General features: G+C 40.7%; 1 protein-coding gene and 1 long non-coding RNA gene across 3 annotated transcripts in view; one reads left to right on the top strand and one right to left on the bottom strand.

Moving 5' to 3' along the window:
* The window catches only part of LOC133538698 (uncharacterized), a 28,923-nt gene extending 27,287 nt beyond the window's left edge, over window positions 1–1,636 (top strand). The window contains exon 4 of the long non-coding RNA XR_009803085.1: window positions 1,443–1,636. This is a non-coding gene — a long non-coding RNA (uncharacterized LOC133538698). The remainder of the gene's footprint in view (window positions 1–1,442) is intronic.
* elp4 (elongator acetyltransferase complex subunit 4) overlaps window positions 1–21,573 on the bottom strand; it is a 159,475-nt gene that overhangs the window by 127,828 nt on the left and 10,074 nt on the right. For both annotated transcript variants that reach the window (XM_061880366.1, XM_061880357.1), the window contains exon 3: window positions 1,485–1,606. In XM_061880366.1, the coding sequence (XP_061736350.1) occupies window positions 1,485–1,606 (122 nt within the window). The remainder of the gene's footprint in view (window positions 1–1,484; window positions 1,607–21,573) is intronic.

Genomic DNA, 21,573 nt, shown 5'->3' with positions numbered 1-21,573 from the left:
TATTTTTTTATTTTTTATTTTTTTTATTTTAATCTTCTATTCTTTTCTCCCATCCCCCCCCCTGTTTACCTGTATGTCATCTTTTTTGTAAGGGGCGCTGGAAGCCGGCAGACCCGTCAGCGATCCTGTTCTGTCTCCCTGTAATGTTTGTCTGATCTTGAATGGGGTTGTGCTGAAAATTGTAATTTTCCTTAAGGAACTCTCCTGACGGAATAAATAAAGTACTATCTAATCTAATCTAAAGGAATGGCTAAATCAGGCTAGAATTAAGGGACATGTAAACAAAGATTAACGTTGCTGTATGTATACTTTTGACCCAGCAGATTTGGGCACATTTTTAATAGACCCATAATAAATTCATTAAAGAACCAAACTTCATTAATATTTTTTGTGACAATTAAGTATGTGCTCCAATCACTCTATCACAAAAAAATAAGAGTTGTAGAAATTATTGTAAACTCAAGACAGCCATGACATTATGTTCTTTACAAGTGTATGTACAATTCTGACCACGATTGTGTATGTGTGTGTGTGTGTATATATATATATATATATATATATATATATATATATATATATATATATATATATATATATATATATATATATATATATATATATATATATATATAAACATTAGAATATTAAGGGTAAATGTGTAGAATATATAATCTGAAAAAAAGACTGTGTGGATAAATTCTTACCTAAACACACAGACAGAAAGTGATAGAACAATCTGACCTTTAGGTTTATTGTGAGTTCAGCAGTATGCAAAATATCCTACTGCTCATGAATCAATAGATTTGTATTTATAAAAACAAAAACGTATCAACTTCCATTTTCCATTTGATTTGATGACTGTCGTACTGTTTGAGGTGAAAACACTAAATTCTGTGATATATCCCCATTGGGAGTCCCCCTGTCTTAATAAACCACCTTGAAGGTAGAAAAGCGCTATACAAGTACAACCCATTTACCATTTATATGTAAAGAGAGGGTGAGATTGTGACCCCTCCCACTATCAATCAGCGGGAGCGAGACCCACCTCCCGTATTTTGGGTGGCAGTTAAAATCTGGGGCAACAGTTCTCTTCACACAGCGATTTATTGGAAACATTTCAACAATGTCGTAACCGTGTCACCCGCGACATTTCAGATAACCCCGCTTGACCTGGATACCCATTGAGCACTGTACGGTTTTAATACTTGCAAAAATGCACAGTTACAGCTGGTGGAGTGCATTTACAAACTATGTTTGACTGCATGTTGCATGTTTACTTTATCTAATATCAGTTTATTATAAAGGTGTTATTAGACAAACATCTACAATAAAAGTTTTCAATACATGACCAGCAGTACTACTACAACTTCAAATCATATAAAACAACACAGTGACTTTAGACACTTTGAGGCCAAAATGTATGTTGTTCTACATCTTTGCAGCCAAAACGGCAACAGAAACGGACACCAACTCCTCTCATATACCTGGAAGATGTCATCTGGGTGGTCGTGAGCCGCTGCGAGGAAGAGTTCATGTCGACACACCACCCCTTCTGCCAGGAAGTATTTTAGAATCATGCGGGAGTAGCTATCGTAACGGTCCTCCTCTGGTGAAAAGAAATAAGATTTGGCAACAATTCAGAAGTCATGTGTGTTTATTTCTCCCAAAAAACAACATAAAATAAAGGTAAAGTAAGACTGCAGGTACACATAGAATAAACAGTTGTGAGGGAAATATATAAATATTTATGTATATTACTCTCATATCCTACACTGTCATAGTATATACAGGTCTAGTCTGACCAGTCATACAGACACCTTTAAACTAGAATCACATCACAGTGGCTGACAATAATTGGTATAAGGGTTTTGCTACCTGAAGATGACACTAAATGTGGCACAATGACATACTGGAGGTGTGATCTTAGGATATATGTCTTCATTTATGCTTCTGCTGTCATATCAAGGTCTCAGCAGTATGTGTGTCCACAGACAAAAAGGAGGGAGTCACCTGTCGCAAGCATTCACCTGACCCACTCCCACTGAACCTAAAGACACCCTAGCTGCCAAGTTAACAGTCAGTGGGAGACAGAAAAAGCAGGGTGCCTCAACCTCTAACTCATGAATCTGAGAGTAACCTTGTCAGTCATTTATTAGCTGTGTTGCTGGGGATGCCACCTTTGGAGGACCCAGCTTGTGTGGGGTAACATCTAGGAGTCACTTATGAAAGTATCTTAAAACATCAAGCCAATATTTCCTTATAGCATAGAATTATAAGGTTTCAAAAGAATTGCATAACATGTAGTGTTAGTTGTTGTAAAGCAGGTGTAACCAAACATTTTACCTCCAAAGACCAAATTGAAAATGTGCGATAGGCCGTGGGTCTAACACGGCTATTTTAAACATTCAGCATACAGCAGAACTTGAACATCCATCCATCCATTTTCTACCGCTTATTCCATTGTGGGATCGCGGGGGGTGCTGGCGCCTATCTCAGCTACAATCGGGCAGAAGGCGGGGTACACCCTGGACAAGTCGCCACCTCATCGCAGGGCCAACACAGATAGACAGACAACATTCACACTCACATTCACACACTAGGGCCAATTTAGTGTTGCCAATCAACCTATCCCCATTTGAATTTAAATTAAGCTAGTCTTCATGAAACGGGTCTGAAGTTTTAAGGTTGAGATGTTTAAAATAGTAATAAATAATTTCCAAGGCAGCTGGTACAAATACATATTTGTCCTCTAAATCAGCTTCAGGATTATAAGGGGGTTACTTGAAAACAATCTACCTCCTGTAAGGGGTCCATGGTGTATAAAATAACATTTAAATTTTGCTTCAGTTGGTGAACCAAATCAGCCCCAAAGGTACCCTTGCTTATTAAACACTAAGTGGCCACCAGGCCATTCTACACTTTTGACTGATAAAAAAAGAAAGCATCATCACCGTGAAACCCCCTGAGCAGGACACATAACTCCACACAGCATGCCACTACTGCTTCCTGTCACAATCACCACTTTGTAAAGATTTCATAGGGCTCTCTAAACAATGACAACCAGTGGGCAGAGAACAAAGGCAGCAATGACAGTTTAAGGTAAACTGGGACATAGTTGACAGCTTGGGAATGACATCCTGACATGTCGTCTTCGAGCATCCAGAGAATTTCCCCTCCCACGTTCCCGGTCTATATCCTCACCTACGGACTAAGGACAGCGCAGGAAATTCCATGGCTCTTCAATTTGTTGTCGGTGGGGCTCCCTGTTCTCTTATTGATGGGTTTCTAGGTCAGCAGGCCTTTGTGGCTTTCAGCAGGCCCCACAAAGACTCCCAGATGGGCCCTCTCAAGATGGGGCCTATTGTGGCTGTGTTTCTATGGGAGCCTTACAAATGGAACCTCCAGGAGTCATTAGGCTGTTGAGGCGGGGGGTAAAAGGGTGGGGGCTAGCGGTGGTGGCAGGGTATAGGAGCAAGAGGGGTTGGGAAGGACAGTCAGATCTTCAAGGTAGATCAGTCACTCTGGAAAGTCATGAGATGATTTGAACTTCTTTTTTTGCTTACTTATGGTGACAAAGGTTTAATGAAGTAGGGAAGGCCTCGATTTTTTTTTCCCAACCACATGGGAGAGTAAGAGTCCTCATATTAGCTAAAGCAGTAGAAGGAAAGAACATATTTACGTCATACTTCACATACTTCAACATACAATGCTAAAAAAACAATATTATCTACACGCTGACTTATGCATGTTTTCAAGCTAATTTGCAGGAAAACCAATGATCATGTTGAATGGAACACACGTTTGTAATAAGCACAGAATATTGGGAATTGTTTACCTTTATCAGGCAATTGGCAATATTATCTAATATGCATTGTTAGGTACAATAGCATCATTTGAATGTAGTTTGTCATTGTGAGTGTTAATACTGACTGTATTCGTCAAGAACATATCAAATAATTATGTAATTGTATTTTTCTTTTTATATATGTGGTTTATTTGCAGTATGCTGTCCCTAATTGTTGGCACAATCACAATTTGGTGAAGTATTACGCGCAATCTATGCGATTACATTTTTACCAAGTTGAGGGTCATAGCTTGAAATGTCCCCACAATGGTTACAGTATTTTCAACAGTTTACATTTTTTTATTGAAATCTGTTGAAATTACATATAAGTACAATTTTAGGGAGAAAATGATTAATGTATAATCTCAATTAGTTACACTGGCAAAAGGAATGGGTTAAATGATAAATAAATAAATAAATAATAAATGGGTTGTACTTGTATAGCGCTTTTCTACCTTCAAGGTACTCAAAGCGCTTTGACACTACTTCCACATTTACCCATTCACACACACATTCACACACTGATAGAGGGAGCAGCCATGCAAGGCGCCAACCAGCACCCATCAGGAGCAAGGGTGAAGTGTCTTGCTCAGGACACAACGGACGTGACGAGGTTGGTACTAGGTGGGATTTTAACCAGGGCCCCTCGGGTTGCGCACGGCCACTCTCCCACTGCGCCACGCCGTCCCTTAATGCAAATACAAATCATACTATATAATAATAATGAAAGGAACCATTTTTATATGATATTAACTTTTATTTGTCATTAATAAAGAATTGCTTACCATTGTAAGTATCTTTGTTATACTAAATAAATAAATAAAAGAAAGAAACTGACTCATTTCTGTGAGGAAAAATTCAACTTAAATAAATACGTACTTTTTTTTTTCAAGTTGGAAAAATTACATCCAATGTTGTCTTTTTGTTTATTGCCATCACACGATCAAGGCATTCTCGCTCGTATGTTCGTGTTGATGGGCGTGTATTTGCCAGAAGCTGAAATATTACCACAAGACATTTGAATTTATAATCAAATACACTCAGCCTCACAAAATTATTTATGACACTAATTAAATACCTATGATTGTCACACACACTAGGTGTGGCGAAATTAATCTCTGTTTTGACCCATCACCCTTGATCACCCCCTGGGAGGTGAGGGGAGCAATGAGCAGCAGCAGTGGCCGCACCCAGGAATCATTTTTGGTGATTTAATCCCCGATTAAAACCTCAGTGTCAATTCGATGTTGATTAATCGTGCAGCCTAATACCCCACCTCTTTTCCAAAATAAGATGGTGGTGGCTACAGTTTAGCAGTTTAGGACTGGACAAACAATATAAAAAAAAGATTAATTACAATACACAGTGACCCATTTTAAAAAGTAATTTCTTTTAAGGGGACCTATACAATATATATATTAAAAACCTATCAGTTCAAACAGGCAAAATCCCAGACAAAATGAAAAGAGCAAAACTCATATCAATTTGTAAGACTGAAGACAAAATCCTGTTTACAAACTACAAATCTGTTTCTCTACTTCCACAATTTTTGTAAAACTATTAACAACTGTTTAACAACAGATCGGACAAATTTATGAATACAAATGAAAGACTCAGACAACCAACATGGATACATAACCAACATTTCCACATCAATAGATGGATGGATGGAAGAGAGTACCAATGCAATAGAGATCAGTGTTTATAGATTTAACAAAAGCATTTGACACAATCAATCATAATATTTTAAAAAACAAATTACAGCGGTGTGGCATCAAAAAGTGTGGTATGGAACTGGGTAAGAAGCTAATTAACCAACAAGAAGCAATGTGTGAAAATAAGAGAACAACCATCTACAGAGCTGAAAATATCTTGCGGCATATCTCAAGGATCAATCCTGGGACTAACATTGTTCAATCTAAACGACATTTGTAAAGTTACAAAGAACTTAAAATTTGTACTATTTGCAGATGACGCGACTGCGTTCCGTTCAGGAGAGAACACACAAAGGATAATACAAATAACAACAGAAAGAAATGAACAAATTAAAAAGATGGTTTGACAAAAACAGACTATCTTTGAATCTCAGCAAAACTAAAATAATGCATTTTGGTAACAATAAAATAGAAAGTCAAACACAAATACAGATACATATTGAAAGGGTAAAATAATACATATTTTTGGGTGTAATAATAGATGATGAAATTAACTGGAAACCTCATGTAAAAAATATATAACATAAAGTAACAAGAAACACATCAATAATGAATAAAGCAAAATATGTTCCGGACCAAAAATCACTCCAAATTCTCTACCTCTCGCTAGTGTTACCATATGTGAGTTATTGTGCAGAAATATGGCGAAACAATACAAATATGCGCTTCATTCACTAACAGTGTTACAAAAAAAAATAATAATAATAATACATAATGTTGGATATAGAGAACATGCATAACCTTTATTTATTAATTTGAAAATGGTGAAATTCCAGGACATAGTGAATTTCCAAACAGCTACAATTATGTACAAAGCAAACTATAACCTGCTACCTAAGAATGTACAATTCTTCTCAATAAAAGAGGAAAACTATAAACTTAAAAGAAAATCTAATTTAAAACATGTGTATGCACGTACAACACTTAAGACCTTTAGCACATACGTATGTGGAGGTATATTATGGAATTCATTAAGCAAACATATGAAACAATGCGGCTTCACGGTGGAAGAGGGGTTAGTGCGTCTGCCTCACAATACGAAGTTCCTGCAGTCCTGGGTTCAAATCCAGGCTCGGGATCTTTCTGTGTGGAGTTTGCATGTTCTCCCCGTGAATGTGTGGGTTTCCTCCGGGTACTCCGGCTTCCTCCCACTTCCAAAGACATGCACCTGGGGATAAGTTGATTGGCAACACTAAAATTGGCCCTAGTGTGTGAATGTGAGTGTGAATGTTGTCTGTCTATCTGTGTTGGCCCTGCGATGTGGTGGCGACTTGTCCAGGGTGTACCCCGCCTTCCGCCCGATTGTAGCTGAGATAGGCGCCAGCGCCCCCCGCGACCCCGAAAGGGAATAAGCGGTAGAAAATGGATGGATGGATGGATGAAACAATGCACTAATTTGATTAAGTTTAAGAGACTGTTCAAACTAGAAGTGTTCACAAAGTACAAAGAAGAACGATTATCATAAATATCTTGAACCTTTTAAAAAAAGAGGGACAATAATTGTTTATGTATGTAATATTTGTTTGCTTACTTATGGTATATTTATTGATTGATTCACAGTTCTGGGAATAGGTTGATTGACAACACTTAATTGGCCCGAGTGTGTGAATGTGAGTGTGAATGTTGTCTGTCTATCTGTGTTGGCCCTGTGATGAGGTGGCGACTTGTCCAGGGTGTACCCGCCTTCTGCCCGAATGCAGCTGAGATAGGCTTCAGCACCCCCTGTGACTCCAAAAGGGACAAGCGGTAGAAAATGGATGGATGGATGTTCTGTTATGAACAGAAAAAAAAGAAATGGGATAAGACTGATATGATATGAGAGGGTGTGGGATTAAATAAGATATGTTTTTTACTACTCATTTTCGGACATGCTGTAATGAAACAACTTGAAATATGAGATGCATTGTATTGTAACTGTATCATATTCATCCATCCATCCATCCATTTTTTACCGCTTGTCCCTTTTGGCGTCGCGGGGGGTGCTGGAGCCTATCTCATCTACATTCCTGTTGGAAATAAACTGAATCAAACATAATGCATTTAGTTTATTCTGACCTATAAATTGCTACAATGTTGAATACTCAATAATGCAAAGGCATCAAATTATGTGGTTCATGAATTTTGGTGTGAGCTTGCACACAGTTTTGGATGCCACTGTTCGCAGGGTTTTGCAGTCTGGCTACGTCGTGACGTCACTGTGAAGCACAAATTTAGACATTAAGTCGAGCTGTAAGCCAGAGTAAGAGCTCTGCTTCAGGCCATGAGGAAACACACACAAAAAAAATAAGATTACAGTGTTTTCCCACCATGGGGTGCACCGGATTATAAGGTGCACTGCCAATGAGCGGGTCTATTCAGGTCTATATTCATACAAAAGGTGCACTTAATTGTAAGGCATATTAAAGGGATCATACAGTAAAGTATTATGATTTTTAAATTATGTTTTTCTACTTTTAAAACACTTCCTTGTGGTCTACATTACAAACATTTTTGTTTTTTAGTCAAAATGTTGCATGAATTATGTTTTACAGACCATCTTCAAGCTGTCTCTTCAGGATACACCGTTTTGTCGGCGGTCTTATTAACCTGGCTCTATATCGACAGTGTCTTCTCTCTGTCATCTTTGTTGTACCGGTAGTTTTTAGTGCTTCCACAGCAAGTCTAAACTGACAGATAAGTTACAACCATACAAAATAGAAATTGCAACAGTAGGGGATGGATGCCCCACGACAAGAGAACAGAGAAAAGAAGGAGCTTATTGACTATGGTGCGGATAACAATGGCAGACGTGCACACATTTTCGGGACTTATGCAGATCCCAAATACACATCAGCAGGTACCAATAGGTAGGAAAAGTTTGTTTTGCATAATAGGTTAAAACACAACGCTCGATAATATGTCTCCTAATAAGTGCCATTGTGAGGTTCTTATCCATATGTGTAAAGTTCTATATTCTCAATTAACACTTCTGGAGAGGGTTGGGAATGGTTTTATTTGCAATCCGGGAAGGCCTCACCAATTGAACATCTTGCAGACAGACTAAAACAATGAGTTGAGTTGAGTTGATTTTGAACAAGCATGCATAGAACATGATATATCACAACTTCCAGTTTCTCTTTTCAACATGTTCAAAAAGGAGTAGGAAGAAGCAGAACCTATATAATCTCACCCCGTTTCCTTTACATAGCAATTGATAACACTTTTGTTCACTTCCTGTTCTCAGTTTATTCACAGTATACTCCACAAATAATAACTTAAAAAAATAATAATTAGTGAAGTAAGTCTTATTTCATATGATGGGATTAATATGATTATCAATAAATTCCAAATGTTTAACGTGGTTTGAAGACTTTCTTGAATTGGATCATATCAGTATATTATTCCATTTATTTACTGAATCCATTCTATAATTTAGTTTCACATATTGATATACTAAAGGTCTTAAGTGTTTTACGTGCATACAATTGTTTTAAATTACATTTTTCCTCTCATTTGTTGATAAGAATTGTTGTACGTTCTTGGGTATCCGGTCATAGTTTGCTTTGTGCATAATGTTAGCTGTTTGCAAATACACTATTTCGTATAATTTCACTTTTTCGATTCAATAAATAAAGGTTTTGAATGTCCTATATTTCCAACATTATGTATTATTCTAAATTATCTTTTTTGTAACACGGTTAATGAATAAAGTGTAATTTTGTAGCGAGCAATAGAGAATACAGAGTGATTTTTGGTCCAGAACATAAATTCTTTTTTTTACTATTATTGATGTGTTTCTCAGCACTTTGTATATTTTTTGCATACGATTTGCAGTTCCAATCATTATTCCTTGAAATGTGGTTTTATTTAGTCTTTCAATTTCTATTCAGTCTATTTGTATTTGTATTTGACTTTTCCTTCTACTGTTACCGAATAGCATTATTTCAGTTTTACTGAGGTTTAAGGATAGTCTGTTTTTGTCAAAACATCTCTTTAATTTGTTCATTTCTTCTGTTATTATTTGTTTTAGCTTCTGTGTGTTCTCTCCTGAAGAAAACACTGTTGTATCATTCGCAAATAATACTAACTTTAAGTCGTTTGTAATATTACACGTCATTTATATAAACATTAAACATTTTTTGCAGCTGATATGGGCTCTAGGGCTCCTGTTGGTTGTGGAGCTTCTAATCCAGTTTAAGACCAACCCTCTGATGCCATACTGTTCAAATTTGTTGAATACAATATTGTGATTTTGTCAAATGCTTTAGGTAAATCCCTGAACACTGCTGCTGCACATTGTTTACCATCTATTGCATTGGTAATTTCCTCTGTTATTTCAATTGAAGCCATCAAAGTTGAAATACTAGTGATGTATTCCATGTTTGTTTATGAAATTCTCCAAACTGTTATTGAACAGTTTTTCAATGATTTTAGAAAATTGTGGAAGTAAAGACACAGGTCTATAATTTGTAAATTGGTGTTTGTCTCCAGTTTTATAAATTGGTACAACTTTAACTACCGCTAATTAATTTAAAACCTCTTCTTACTCCTGCGCTTACCAAAGGCATGCGGTAAAAGTAGGCATGCGCTAATTATTTCAAAACCTCGTTTCACTCCGGCGCTTACCAAAGGCAAGTAGTAAATTTAGGCCTGCGCTTATAAATTTGAATGTGATGTAAGGATACCATCATGAAAAGCACATTTAATAAAAAAAACTTTAATGTACGGGAGCCTGTAAAGGACTGTATTTTACCTTGGGGGATGCTCCAATTATTCACTATTCACCTAATAAATCTAGTCTAAGAGAGTGTGAGAGGAGACGGCTTATATAGTTGAACAATTTACTATATCCTCCACATAAACATACAATAACCAGACAATAATAAACACACATGCATTACACTCATACACTCGTCCCCACTCACACGCTACCTCCAACTCGCGCTGTCCACTTCTCTCGCAGCAATGTAGCCACGATAGCGTACAACTAAACTCGTTATAATGTTCCACACTCGCTCTCCAAAGAGTAAACTGTCACATGGGAGAGGGTCTCTTTGACAAACTTAACTAATACGTGACTAAACCTGCCGTTCGTGAAGACACTGTGCAGCAAACAAACACACGTGCAAGCTGCAGTTAGCATACCCGTTCCATCTACTGCCAATGTGAGAGCCCAGATGTCCTAAACTTTAACGAGTGCAACTTATAAACTGTCACTTATAATACACTGAAATAGGAAGCTTACTGTGGTTATTTCTCTGAACTGCAACCGTGGTGAACTATCTCCCGTGCAGTATACCGACGCTACGTTGCTTGTTAATGCCAGAGCTCTTTTAAAACTTTGTTTAACGTGCCGGCGGAAACGGAACGGCCTGTAACCATAGCAATCGGAAACCATAGCAACCGAAGCCATAGCAACGGTTAAACAACTTAAAACACATTTTACCTTTCCAAACGACACACATGAAATATAAATAAATAATAATAATTAAACCCTTAACAGAAACAATCTCCTGTTTGTAGAACTAAAGGAATGATTACATAAATATGCAAACCTTCAGAACAGTTAACATGTAGCATAAAAAATGCAGATGGCCTTAAAACGCCACAATACTCCGTATGTAGTGTACCCAAAATAAAGACTCGACATAAATATAAATTCAATCGCATCAGAAACATTGGAGGAAACGGGATTAAAACCCTATGCTTACCGCCCGTAGAAAATACATGGGTACAGCTAGTAGCTACTATTAGCAAACAAATTCACTTACCAACTCGGCTTAATATCTTAACATCGCCACACTCTCTCATCGCAACTCGGCCCTGATTGGTCGGCACCTATAAGTTTACAATTAGTTGTAAAATGTTGGACGGTTGCTTTTACGATATGCAGGTAAATGACAACTTTAAAACATACCGGCTTCAAATGTCCCCAGGCTTAGCCACCGCACCTGGTAGCCATCTTGGAACGCTGGATTACATAGAGCGCGATAGGCTGCAGCGGGTCACGTGAGCGCCTGTGTTAAACTCCCGAGATTAAACGTGGAAACGGCGCAGATAATATGAGGGGATGCCATGACAGGAAATATGGCTTATTTCCCACCCGTGACGTGACGAGTTTAACCCGGCGGTAAACCAAGGCATGCGCTAATTATTTTGCTAAACAAGTTTGACCCGGCAGTAATTCTAGGCATGCGCTAATTCTAAGCATGCACTAATTATTTTGCAAAACGAGTTTGACCCGGCGGAAAACGAGGCATGCGGATAACATATACCCGGCAGCAATTCAAGGAAATACGGTATTTTCATTTTGTTTGGGAATGTGCCTGTTTGAAATTATACATTACTAATATATATTATTGGTCCTGAGATCTCTTCAAAAACTTTTAAGGTTTCCATATCAATTACATTGATTGAAGTCTTAAATTTGAATTTTTTTCACATATGTAATTATTTCCTCATGTCACTTCAGTGTGGAACATTGAGTTGGGATTTCAATCTATTGTGTCATTAAAATCCTCAGTTGAAACTGGGTATGGGATCCTTTCATCCAATTTTGGTCCAATATTTAGTAATTATTGAAGCTTTCAACTACTTTCTTCATGTTGTCATTATTTATGTTTCCGTCTGAGAATTATTGGGGGTAATCCCTCTTAGTGCCATTTTTTTTTATTCTATTGAGGATGCCTCTTGTTGCTCTCATATTGTTTTTGTTCCTGTCTAAGTGACAGTAGTATTATTTTCTAAATGTTCGTAGTATGTTACTTAGCTTGTTTTTATATTCTTTGTACTTATTTTCTTGCTTCTGCAGTGTTTTGTGCTATACATTTTCTATACAAAGTTTGTTATTACAGGCATTTTTTTATTATTTTGCCATCAATGGTTAATTGTTCTTTCTCTGCTTTCTACTGAGTTGTTTCCATGGAAAGTATTAGGAATGTGTTTAAAAAAATGACCACATGCTTAATCAACATCGTTTTCATTCTACACCTTTTCCCAACTTTGCTTTTTTAGCTACAAACCCTGTTTCCATATGAGTTGGTAAATTGTCCATCCATCCATCCATCATCTTCCGCTTATCCGAGGTCGGGTCGCGGGGGCAGCAGCGAAGCAGGGAAGCCCAGACTTCCCTATCTCCAGCCACTTCGTCTAGCTCTTCCCGGGGGATCCCGAGGCGTTCCCAGGCCAGCCGGGAGACATAGTCTTCCCAACGTGTCCTGGGTCTTCCCCGTGGCCTCCTACCAGCTGGACGTGCCCTAAACACATCCCTAGGGAGGCGTTCGGGTGGCATCCTGACCAGATGCCCGAACCACTTCATCTGGCTCCTCTCGATGTGGAGGAGCAGCGGCTTTACGTTGAGCTCCTCCCGGATGGCAGAGCTTCTCACCCTATCTCTAAGGGAGAGCCCCGCCACCCGGCGGAGGAAACTCATTTCGGCCGCTTGTACCCGTGATCTTATCCTTTCGGTCATGACCCAAAGCTCATGACCATAGGTGAGGATGGGAACGTAGATCGACCGGTAAATTGAGAGCTTTGCCTTCCGGCTCAGCTCCTTCTTCACCACAACGGATCGATACAACGTCCGCATTACTGAAGACGCCGCACCGATCCGCCTGTCGATCTCACGATCCACTCTTCCCCCACTCGTGAACAAGACTCCTAGGTACTTGAACTCCTCCACTTGGGACAGGGTCTCCTCCCCAACCCGGAGATGGCACTCCACCCTTTTCCGGGCGAGAACCATGGACTCGGACTTGGAGGTGCTGATTCTCATTCCGGTCGCTTCACACTCGGCTGCGAACCGATCCAGTGAGAGCTGAAGATCCCGGCCAGATGAAGCCATCAGGACTACATCATCTGCAAAAAGCAGAGACCTAATCCCGTGGCCACCAAACCGGAACCCCTCAACGCCTTGGCTGCGCCTAGAAATTCTGTCCATAAAAGTTATGAACAGAATCGGTGACAAAGGACAGCCTTGGCGGAGTCCAACCCTCACTGGAAACGTGTCCGACTTACTGCCAGCAATGCGGACCAAGCTCCGACACTGATCATACAGGGAGCGGACTGCCACAATAAGACATTCCGATACCCCATACTCTCTGAGCACTCCCCACAGGACTTCCCGAGGGACACGGTCGAATGCCTTCTCCAAGTCCACAAAGCACATGTAGACTGGTTGGGCGAACTCCCATGCACCCTCAAGAACCCTGCCGAGAGTATAGAGCTGGTCCACAGTTCCACGACCGGGACGAAAACCACACTGTTCCTCCTGAATCCGAGGTTCGACTATCCGGCGAAGCCTCCTCTCCAGTACACCTGAATAAACCTTACCGGGAAGGCTGAGGAGTGTGATAACCACGATAGTTGGAACACACCCTCCGGTCCCCCTTCTTAAAGAGAGGGACCACCACCCCGGTCTGCCAATCCAGAGGTACCACCCCCGATGTCCACGCGATGCTGCAGAGTCTTGTCAACCAAGACAGCCCCACAGCATCCAGAGCCTTGAGGAACTCCGGGCGGATCTCATCCACCCCCGGGGCCTTGCCGCCGAGGAGCTTTTTAACTACCTCAGCGACCTCAGCCCCAGAAATAGGAGAGTCCACTACAGAACCCCCAGGCACCGCTCCCTCAAAGAAAGACGTGTTGGTGGGATTGAGGAGGTCTTCGAAGTATTCCCTCCAGCGATCCACAACATCCGCAGTCGAAGTCAGCAGAACACCATCCGCACCATACACGGTGTTGATAGTGCACTGCTTCCCCTTCCTGAGGCGCCGTATGGTGGTCCAGAATCGCTTCGAAGCCGTCCGGAAGTCGTTTTCCATGGCTTCCCCGAACTCTTCCCATGTCCGAGTTTTTGCCTCCGCGACCGCTAAAGCTGCACACCGCTTGGCCCGTCGGTACCCGTCCACTGCCTCCGGAGTCCTATGAGCCAAAAGAACCCGATAGGACTCCTTCTTCAGCTTGACGGCATCCCTCACTGCTGGTGTCCACCAACGGGTTCTGGGATTACCGCCACGACAGGCACCAACAACCTTGCGGCCACAGCTCCAATCAGCCGCCTCGACAATAGAGGTTCGGAACATGGTCCACTCGGACTCAATGTCCCGCACCTCCCTCGTGACATGTTCAAAGTTCTCCCGGAGGTGTGAATTGAAACTCTCTCTGACAGGAGACTCTGCCAGACGTTCCCAGCAGACCCTCAAAATGCGCTTGGGCCTGCCAGGTCTGTCCGGCATCCTCCCCCACCATCGCAGCCAACTCACCACCAGGTGGTGATCGGTAGAAAGCTCCGCCCCTCTCTTCACCCGAGTGTCCAAAACATAAGGCCGCAAATCCGATGACACAACTACAAAGTCGATCATGGAACTGCGGCCTAGGGTGTCCTGGTGCCAAGTGCACATATGGACACCCTTATGTTTGAACATGGTGTTTGTTATGGACAATCCGTGACGAGCACAAAAGTCCAATAACAAAACACCACTCGGGTTTAGATCCGGGCGACCATTCTTCCCAATCACGCCTCTCCAGGTTTCACTGTCGTTGCCAACATGAGCGTTGAAGTCTCCCAGTAGGACAAGGGAATCACCCGGAGGAGCACTTTCCAGTACTCCCTCGAGTGTACCCAAAAAGGGTGGGTATTCTGAACTGCTGTTTGGTGCGTAAGCACAAACAACAGTCAGGACCCGTCCCCCCACCCGAAGGCGAAGGGAAGCTACCCTCTCGTCCACTGGGTTGAACTCAAACGTGCAGGCTTTGAGCCGGGGTGCAACGAGAATTGCCCCCCCAGCCCGTCGCCTCTCACTGCCGGCAACGCCAGAGTGGAAGAGGGTCCAGTCCCTCTCGAGAGAACTGGTTCCAGAGCCCTTGCTGTGCGTCGAGGTGAATCCGACTATATCCAGCCGGAACTTCTCTACCTCGCGCACTAGCTCAGGCTCCTTCCCCCCCAGTGAGGTGACGTTCCACGTCCCAAGAGCTAGCTTCTGTAGCCGAGGATCGGACCGCCAAGTGCCCTGCCTTCGGCTGCCGCCCAGCTCACAATGCACCCGACCTCTATGGCCCCTCCTATGAGTGGTGAGCCCATTGGAGGGATGACCCACGTTGCCTCTTCGGGCTGTGCCCGGCCGGGCCCCATGGGGACAGGCCCGACCACCAGGCGCTCGCCATCGTGCCCCAACTCCGGGCCTGGCTCCAGAGCGGGGCCCCGGTGACCCACGTCCGGGCGAGGGAAATCTGGGTTCATTTTGTTGTAATTCCATAGAAGTTTTTGAGCTGCTCTTTGTCTGATCACTCACCTAGGACCTGTTTGTCTTGGGAGACCCTACCAGGGGGCATGAAAGCCCCCAGACAACATAGCTCCTAGGATCATTGGGACACGCAAACTCCTCTACCACGGTAAGGTAGCAGCTCAGAGAGGAGTTGGTAAATTGTGTTAGATGTAAATATAAACGTAATACAATGATTTGCAAATCCTTTTCAACCCATATTTAATTGAATGCACTACAAAGACAAGATATTTGATGTTCAAACTCTAACTTTTTTTTTTTTTTGCAAATAATAATTAACTTCGAATTTCATGGCTGCAACACATGCCAAAGTATTTGGGAAAGGGCACGTTTACCACTGTGTTACATCACCTTTTCTTTTAACAACACTCAATAAACGATTGGGAACTGAGGAAACTAATTGTTGAAGCTTTGAAAGTGGAATTATTTCCCATTTTTGTTTTATGTAGAGCTTCAGTCGTTCAACAGTCGTATTTAACGCTTCATTATGCGCCACACATTTTCGAGGGGAGACAGGTCGGGACTGCAGGCGGGCCAGGAAAATACCAGCACTCTTTTTTTTACGAAGCCACGGTGTTGGAAAAACGTGCTGAATGTGTCTTGGCATTGTATTGCTGAAATAAGCAGGGGCGTCCATGAAAAAGACGGCACTTAGATGGCAGCATATGTTGTTCCAAAACCTGTATGTACCTTTCAGCATTATTGGTGCCTTCACAGATGTGTAAGTTACCAATGTCTTGGGCACTAATGCACCCCCATACCATCACAGATGCTGGCTTTTGAACTTTGCGTCGATAACAGTCTGGATGGTTCGCTTCCACTTTGGTCCGGATGACATGATGTCGAATATTTCCAAAAACAATTTGAAATGTGGACTCGTCAGACCACAGAACACTTTTCCACTTTACATGAGTCCCTCTTAGATGATCTCGGGCCCAAGAGAAGCCGGCGGCGTTTCTGGATGTTGTTGATAAATGGCTTTCACTTTGCAAAGTAGAGCTTTAACTTGCACTTACAGATGTAGCAACGAATTGCATTTAATAACAGAGGTTTTCTGAAGTGTCCCTGAGCCCATGTGGTGATATCCTTTCGAGATTGATGTCGGTTTTTGATACAGTGCCGTCTGAGGGATCAAACGTTACGGTCATTTAATGTTGGTTTCCGGCCATGCCGCTTACGTGGAGTGATTTCTCCAGATTCTCTGAACCTTTTGATGATATTATGGACCGTAGACTTTGAAATCCCTAAATTTCTTGCAATTGCACTTTGAGAAACATTGTTCTCAAACAGTTTGACTATTTGCTCACGCAGTTGTGGACTAACGGGTGTACCTCGCCCCATCCTTTTTTGTGAAAGACTGAGCATTTATTGGAAAGCTGTTTTTATACCCAATCATGGCACCCACCTGTTCCCAATTAGCCTGCACACCTGTGGAATGTTCCAAATAAGTGTTTGATGAGCATTCCTCAACTTTATCAGTATTTATTGCCACCTTTCCCAACTTCTTTGTCATGTGTTGCTGCCATTAAATTCGAAAGTTAATGATTATTTGCAACAAAAACAAATGTTTATCAGTTTGAACATCAAATGTGTTGTCTTTGTAACATATTCAATTGAATATGGGTTGAAAAGGATTGGCAAATCATTATATTCCGTTTATATTTACATCTAACACAATTTCCCAACTCATATAGAAACGGGGTTTGTAATTTTTGAAGACCATCATAGTCTTTGAAATGACTTTTCATCTTCCATGTTCCTCTTGTAGTTGCCATCATTTATCGCGAATACTTACAGATGATCACTTATTTTGGTTATAAGTAGACCACTTGTACTGTTATAATCAAAATTATTAGTAAAAATATAATCAATAACTGTGGCACAGGGTCCTGTGATTCTGCTTGACTCTGTGCTTTTAGGACATAAACTTAGTAGACATCGTATCAATGAAGTCATCACTACTGCCTACTTTGTCTTGTTATATTCTTATTTTACTGTTATATTGTTATTCCCATTGTTTTTATTCTTTTTGTAATATTTCTCTATTTTGTTTCCTTTTAAACCCCCATTATTTACTTTTTACTTTTTTTTAAATTGATCTCAACTCTGTACACTGCTGCTGGAATTTTAATTTTCCTGAAGGAACTCTCCTGAAGGAATCAATAAAGTACTATCTATCTATCTATCTATCAATGGACTTTTGCTTGTTAGGGTTCAAAAACTCAACATGGAAGTCACCACGTAAAAAAATATGTTTTGGATCAGTGTCTATAGTATTTGCCTTGATCCAGTATTCAAATGTTTCAATACTTCACTTAGGTGATCTATATATACGCAACTGAATTTTTTTTGTGCTTTTTTTCAGGACATATTTCAATGGTTATGTATTCTTCGGTATTATCAATAGTACATTACATGTTTGTTTACCATGTTGTAATTCAGGTTCTTTATCACGTACACAGCTACTCCTCCTCTGTTTTTGTTGATGTAATTTAGTTCATATCCTTCCAGGTCAAAATCTATTTCTTTTTTCTTTTTATCATTCATCCATGTTTCTGTGACAGCAATCAATTTGAAGGGTTTGTTGAATTGTTCTAAAAAGGGCTTCATGCTGTTATAATTTGCATACTAGCTTGTGCTATTAAAATGAATAATTGACCATTTGTTATCACATTTAATGTTTCTGTTATATTGTTCATATGTATAATATAAACAATTACTGATGTGGGAGAAAATGTATCTGGATCTATATCATTGTCCAAATCCTGGTTTTTATGGTCTTTGTTGCAGAAGTTTTTCAGTTCCATATTTTCTTGTTCAACAATCTTTGATGATGTTTCAATAATTTATTTAAGTGTAGGTGGATGCGCTCCTGAATCTTCTAGTTCTTCTTGTTTAGTGTTACCTTGGAACAATAGTAGTGTTGGTGTTGGATCTAGGTGTGTTTAGACTCCATTATCATTGTCGTTGTGGAAGTAGTGTCAACTTTAATATGTGTCTTGCTTCTGGACCTCCATTCAGCTCGATGTAGATTTACAGTTGGCGCTCCAATTTTCCTGAATTGTTTCCTGCTTTCTCAAGTCGCGTGCTTTCTTGGCGATTTCAGCATTACGTTTTGTGAGATGCTCATTCATGTACACATTTATTTTCTTCAGCTTATTTCCCTTTTTCAGCAGTGCCATTTTAGATTTTCTGCTAACAAGTTTCACAAGGATGGTTGGAGTGGTATTGTTTTCTTCCATTCAGTGGGATGCATGTTTCGATTGTATTAATGTTGATTTCAATTAGGGACGGCGTGGCGCAGTGGAAGAGTGGCCGTGCGCAACCCGAGCGTCCCTGGTTCAATTCCCACCTAGTACCAACCTCGTCACGTCCGTTGTGTCCTGAGCAAGACACTTCGCCCTTGCTCCTGATGGGTGCTGGTTGGCGCCTTGCATGGCAGCTCCCCCCATCAGTGTGTGAATGTGTGTGTGAATGGGTAAATGTGGAAGTAGTGTCAAAGCGCTTTGAGTACCTTGAAGGTAGAAAAGCGCTATACAAGTACAACCCATTTATCATTTATTTATAATTGCCTTTGTTTGCAGAAAGTAGACCACTTGCTGTTCTGCTGAGGCAACATCCATGTCATCTGGTTCTCCCCCATTAGTTTAGCTCGGTTGGTAGAGTGGCCGTGCCAGCAACTTGAGGGTTCCAGGTTCGATTACCGCTTCCGCCATCCTAGTCACTGCCGTTGTGTCCTTGGGCAAGACACTTTACCCATCTGCTCCCAGTGCCACTCACACTGGTTTAAATGTAACTTAGATATTGGGTTCCACTATGTAAAGCGCTTTGAGTCACTAGAGAAAAGCACTATATAAATATAATTCACTTCACTTCACATTATTCACAGCTTTCGCGTAGAATCTTGGATTAATTCTGTGCCGTGTCACGATGATATCATTCATTCAGTTATATTGATCCTTGCCGTCTATGATATTCCTCAGTATGTTGTTGTCTCGTTTCACTGCAATAATTTCTACATGAAGAATCTTCGTTGGGTTACAAAAGTGACTGTGGAGCAAAATTTAAGCAACCTTTACACTAAAGCATGTCCAATATATATTATCGTGACCAGAAGTCTTTAAAAGGGTGTCCACAACCCCCATGTGGTCCTGAGAAGAACTGCAGGGTAGTGTTTAATTTTGTGGTTGATTAGACTTTTTTGATATTTTTCTATACTCCACATGCAATATTTTCACAAATCTGTATGTGTTGAATACACTGTAGTGTAGTTTGAAAATGACAGTGACATAGCCACCCTACTTAATGTACCTTGCAGGTTTCAAATAAAATCTTAAATAACTAATTACTATATTATTGTATTTAATGATTGCATTTAAAACAGCTTGCGGTTGGCACCCTAGTTTTCAGCTAGCAATTGGCGCACCAGTTGACGACTAGCAATTAACAATTAGTTGCTAGCTAGCACACCAGTTGTTGGTTAGCATTAAGTGTGCCAGTTGTCAGCTCGCGATTAGCGCACTCGTTTTTAGCCACTGATTAATTTCTCGGCTATATGCTAGCAATTAGTGCAACAGTTTTTACCTAGTGATTAGTGCGTAAGTTTACAGGCAGCAATAAGCGTGCCAGATGTCAGCTAGCAATTAGTGCGCTAATAATTAGCTTGCAGTTAGTGTGCCAGTTATCAGCTATTAGCAACATTATACTGTATAATCTTAGTATTGCACAACAGCAAGTTCCCTTTGGGGCCACTTTTTTTTAAAACAATTGTATACAAGACAAATAAGTAGCTGTCCCCGCTCATATTAATCATCAGTCTAGGAGTTCATGGCCTGGTAAACGTTGAAGACCCCTTATCTGGACCACAAAAAAGTGTTTTAAAAGTACATTAAAAAATCATTGCTCCCCTTTAACAAATTACTTCTTTTTTTTTTTTTTAAATGGGAGGCTTTGGTGGAGGTAGTCTCTTAATAATTATGTGTTTACACTTGCTTCAGTGTCCACTGGAAGAACAATTAGGATCTGGAGCTGAGATGAAATTTCAGGCACCATTCTGTCATAAAACATCTTAAAAGCTATTTTTAGGTATGAACAACTACGTAACTAATATTTGAGTGTTTCAAAACTGTAATAAGGATTTAACACATACAGCAATAAGCTTTGTAATGGTCATGAGAATCACAAGGAAAAGCAAAGTCTTAACAAAAGCACACGTTTGATTTAAGAGCTTTGTTCCTTGTTACAGAAGCATAAAATATGTGTGATCCGAAGACAGATACCATACTGCACACGACCCACCACCCTCAGTTGACAAATCAGGATGGACAGCTCAAGACACTTCAAAAGGCAGACAGGGCGGCCTTATAATTTTATGTCTGAGTCGCACAAACAGGCCATCACAGCTCAAGGGGGCAGACTGTAGGAAACGACTGCCTGAAACAAATAAAAACAAACACACACTCCATACTCCCTCTGACCTACCCACACAATGCATACACTAAACAAAACACTTGCACAGACAGCGAATCGTGCGCACAGCCGCACACCGCTTTTAGACAAACACCATGGCACGCGCGCGCACACACACATTTCACCTTTACTGTGTCTCTCATTACCAGATGAAACCATCCGTGCGTTGATTCACGAAATGGAAGGGAAGAACGCATTAGTGTGTAATCATCGACTCCTGCATCGATTGGAGGGATGAATTAAAGGGCAAAGCAATATCATCAGTTTGGTTTAGGTCTTACAC

This window comes from Nerophis ophidion, linkage group LG02, assembly GCF_033978795.1.
Source record: "Nerophis ophidion isolate RoL-2023_Sa linkage group LG02, RoL_Noph_v1.0, whole genome shotgun sequence".
Lineage (NCBI taxonomy): Eukaryota > Metazoa > Chordata > Actinopteri > Syngnathiformes > Syngnathidae > Nerophis > Nerophis ophidion.
The sequence above is the reverse complement of the archived record's forward strand: the minus strand, read 5'-3'. Positions and strand labels throughout refer to the sequence as shown.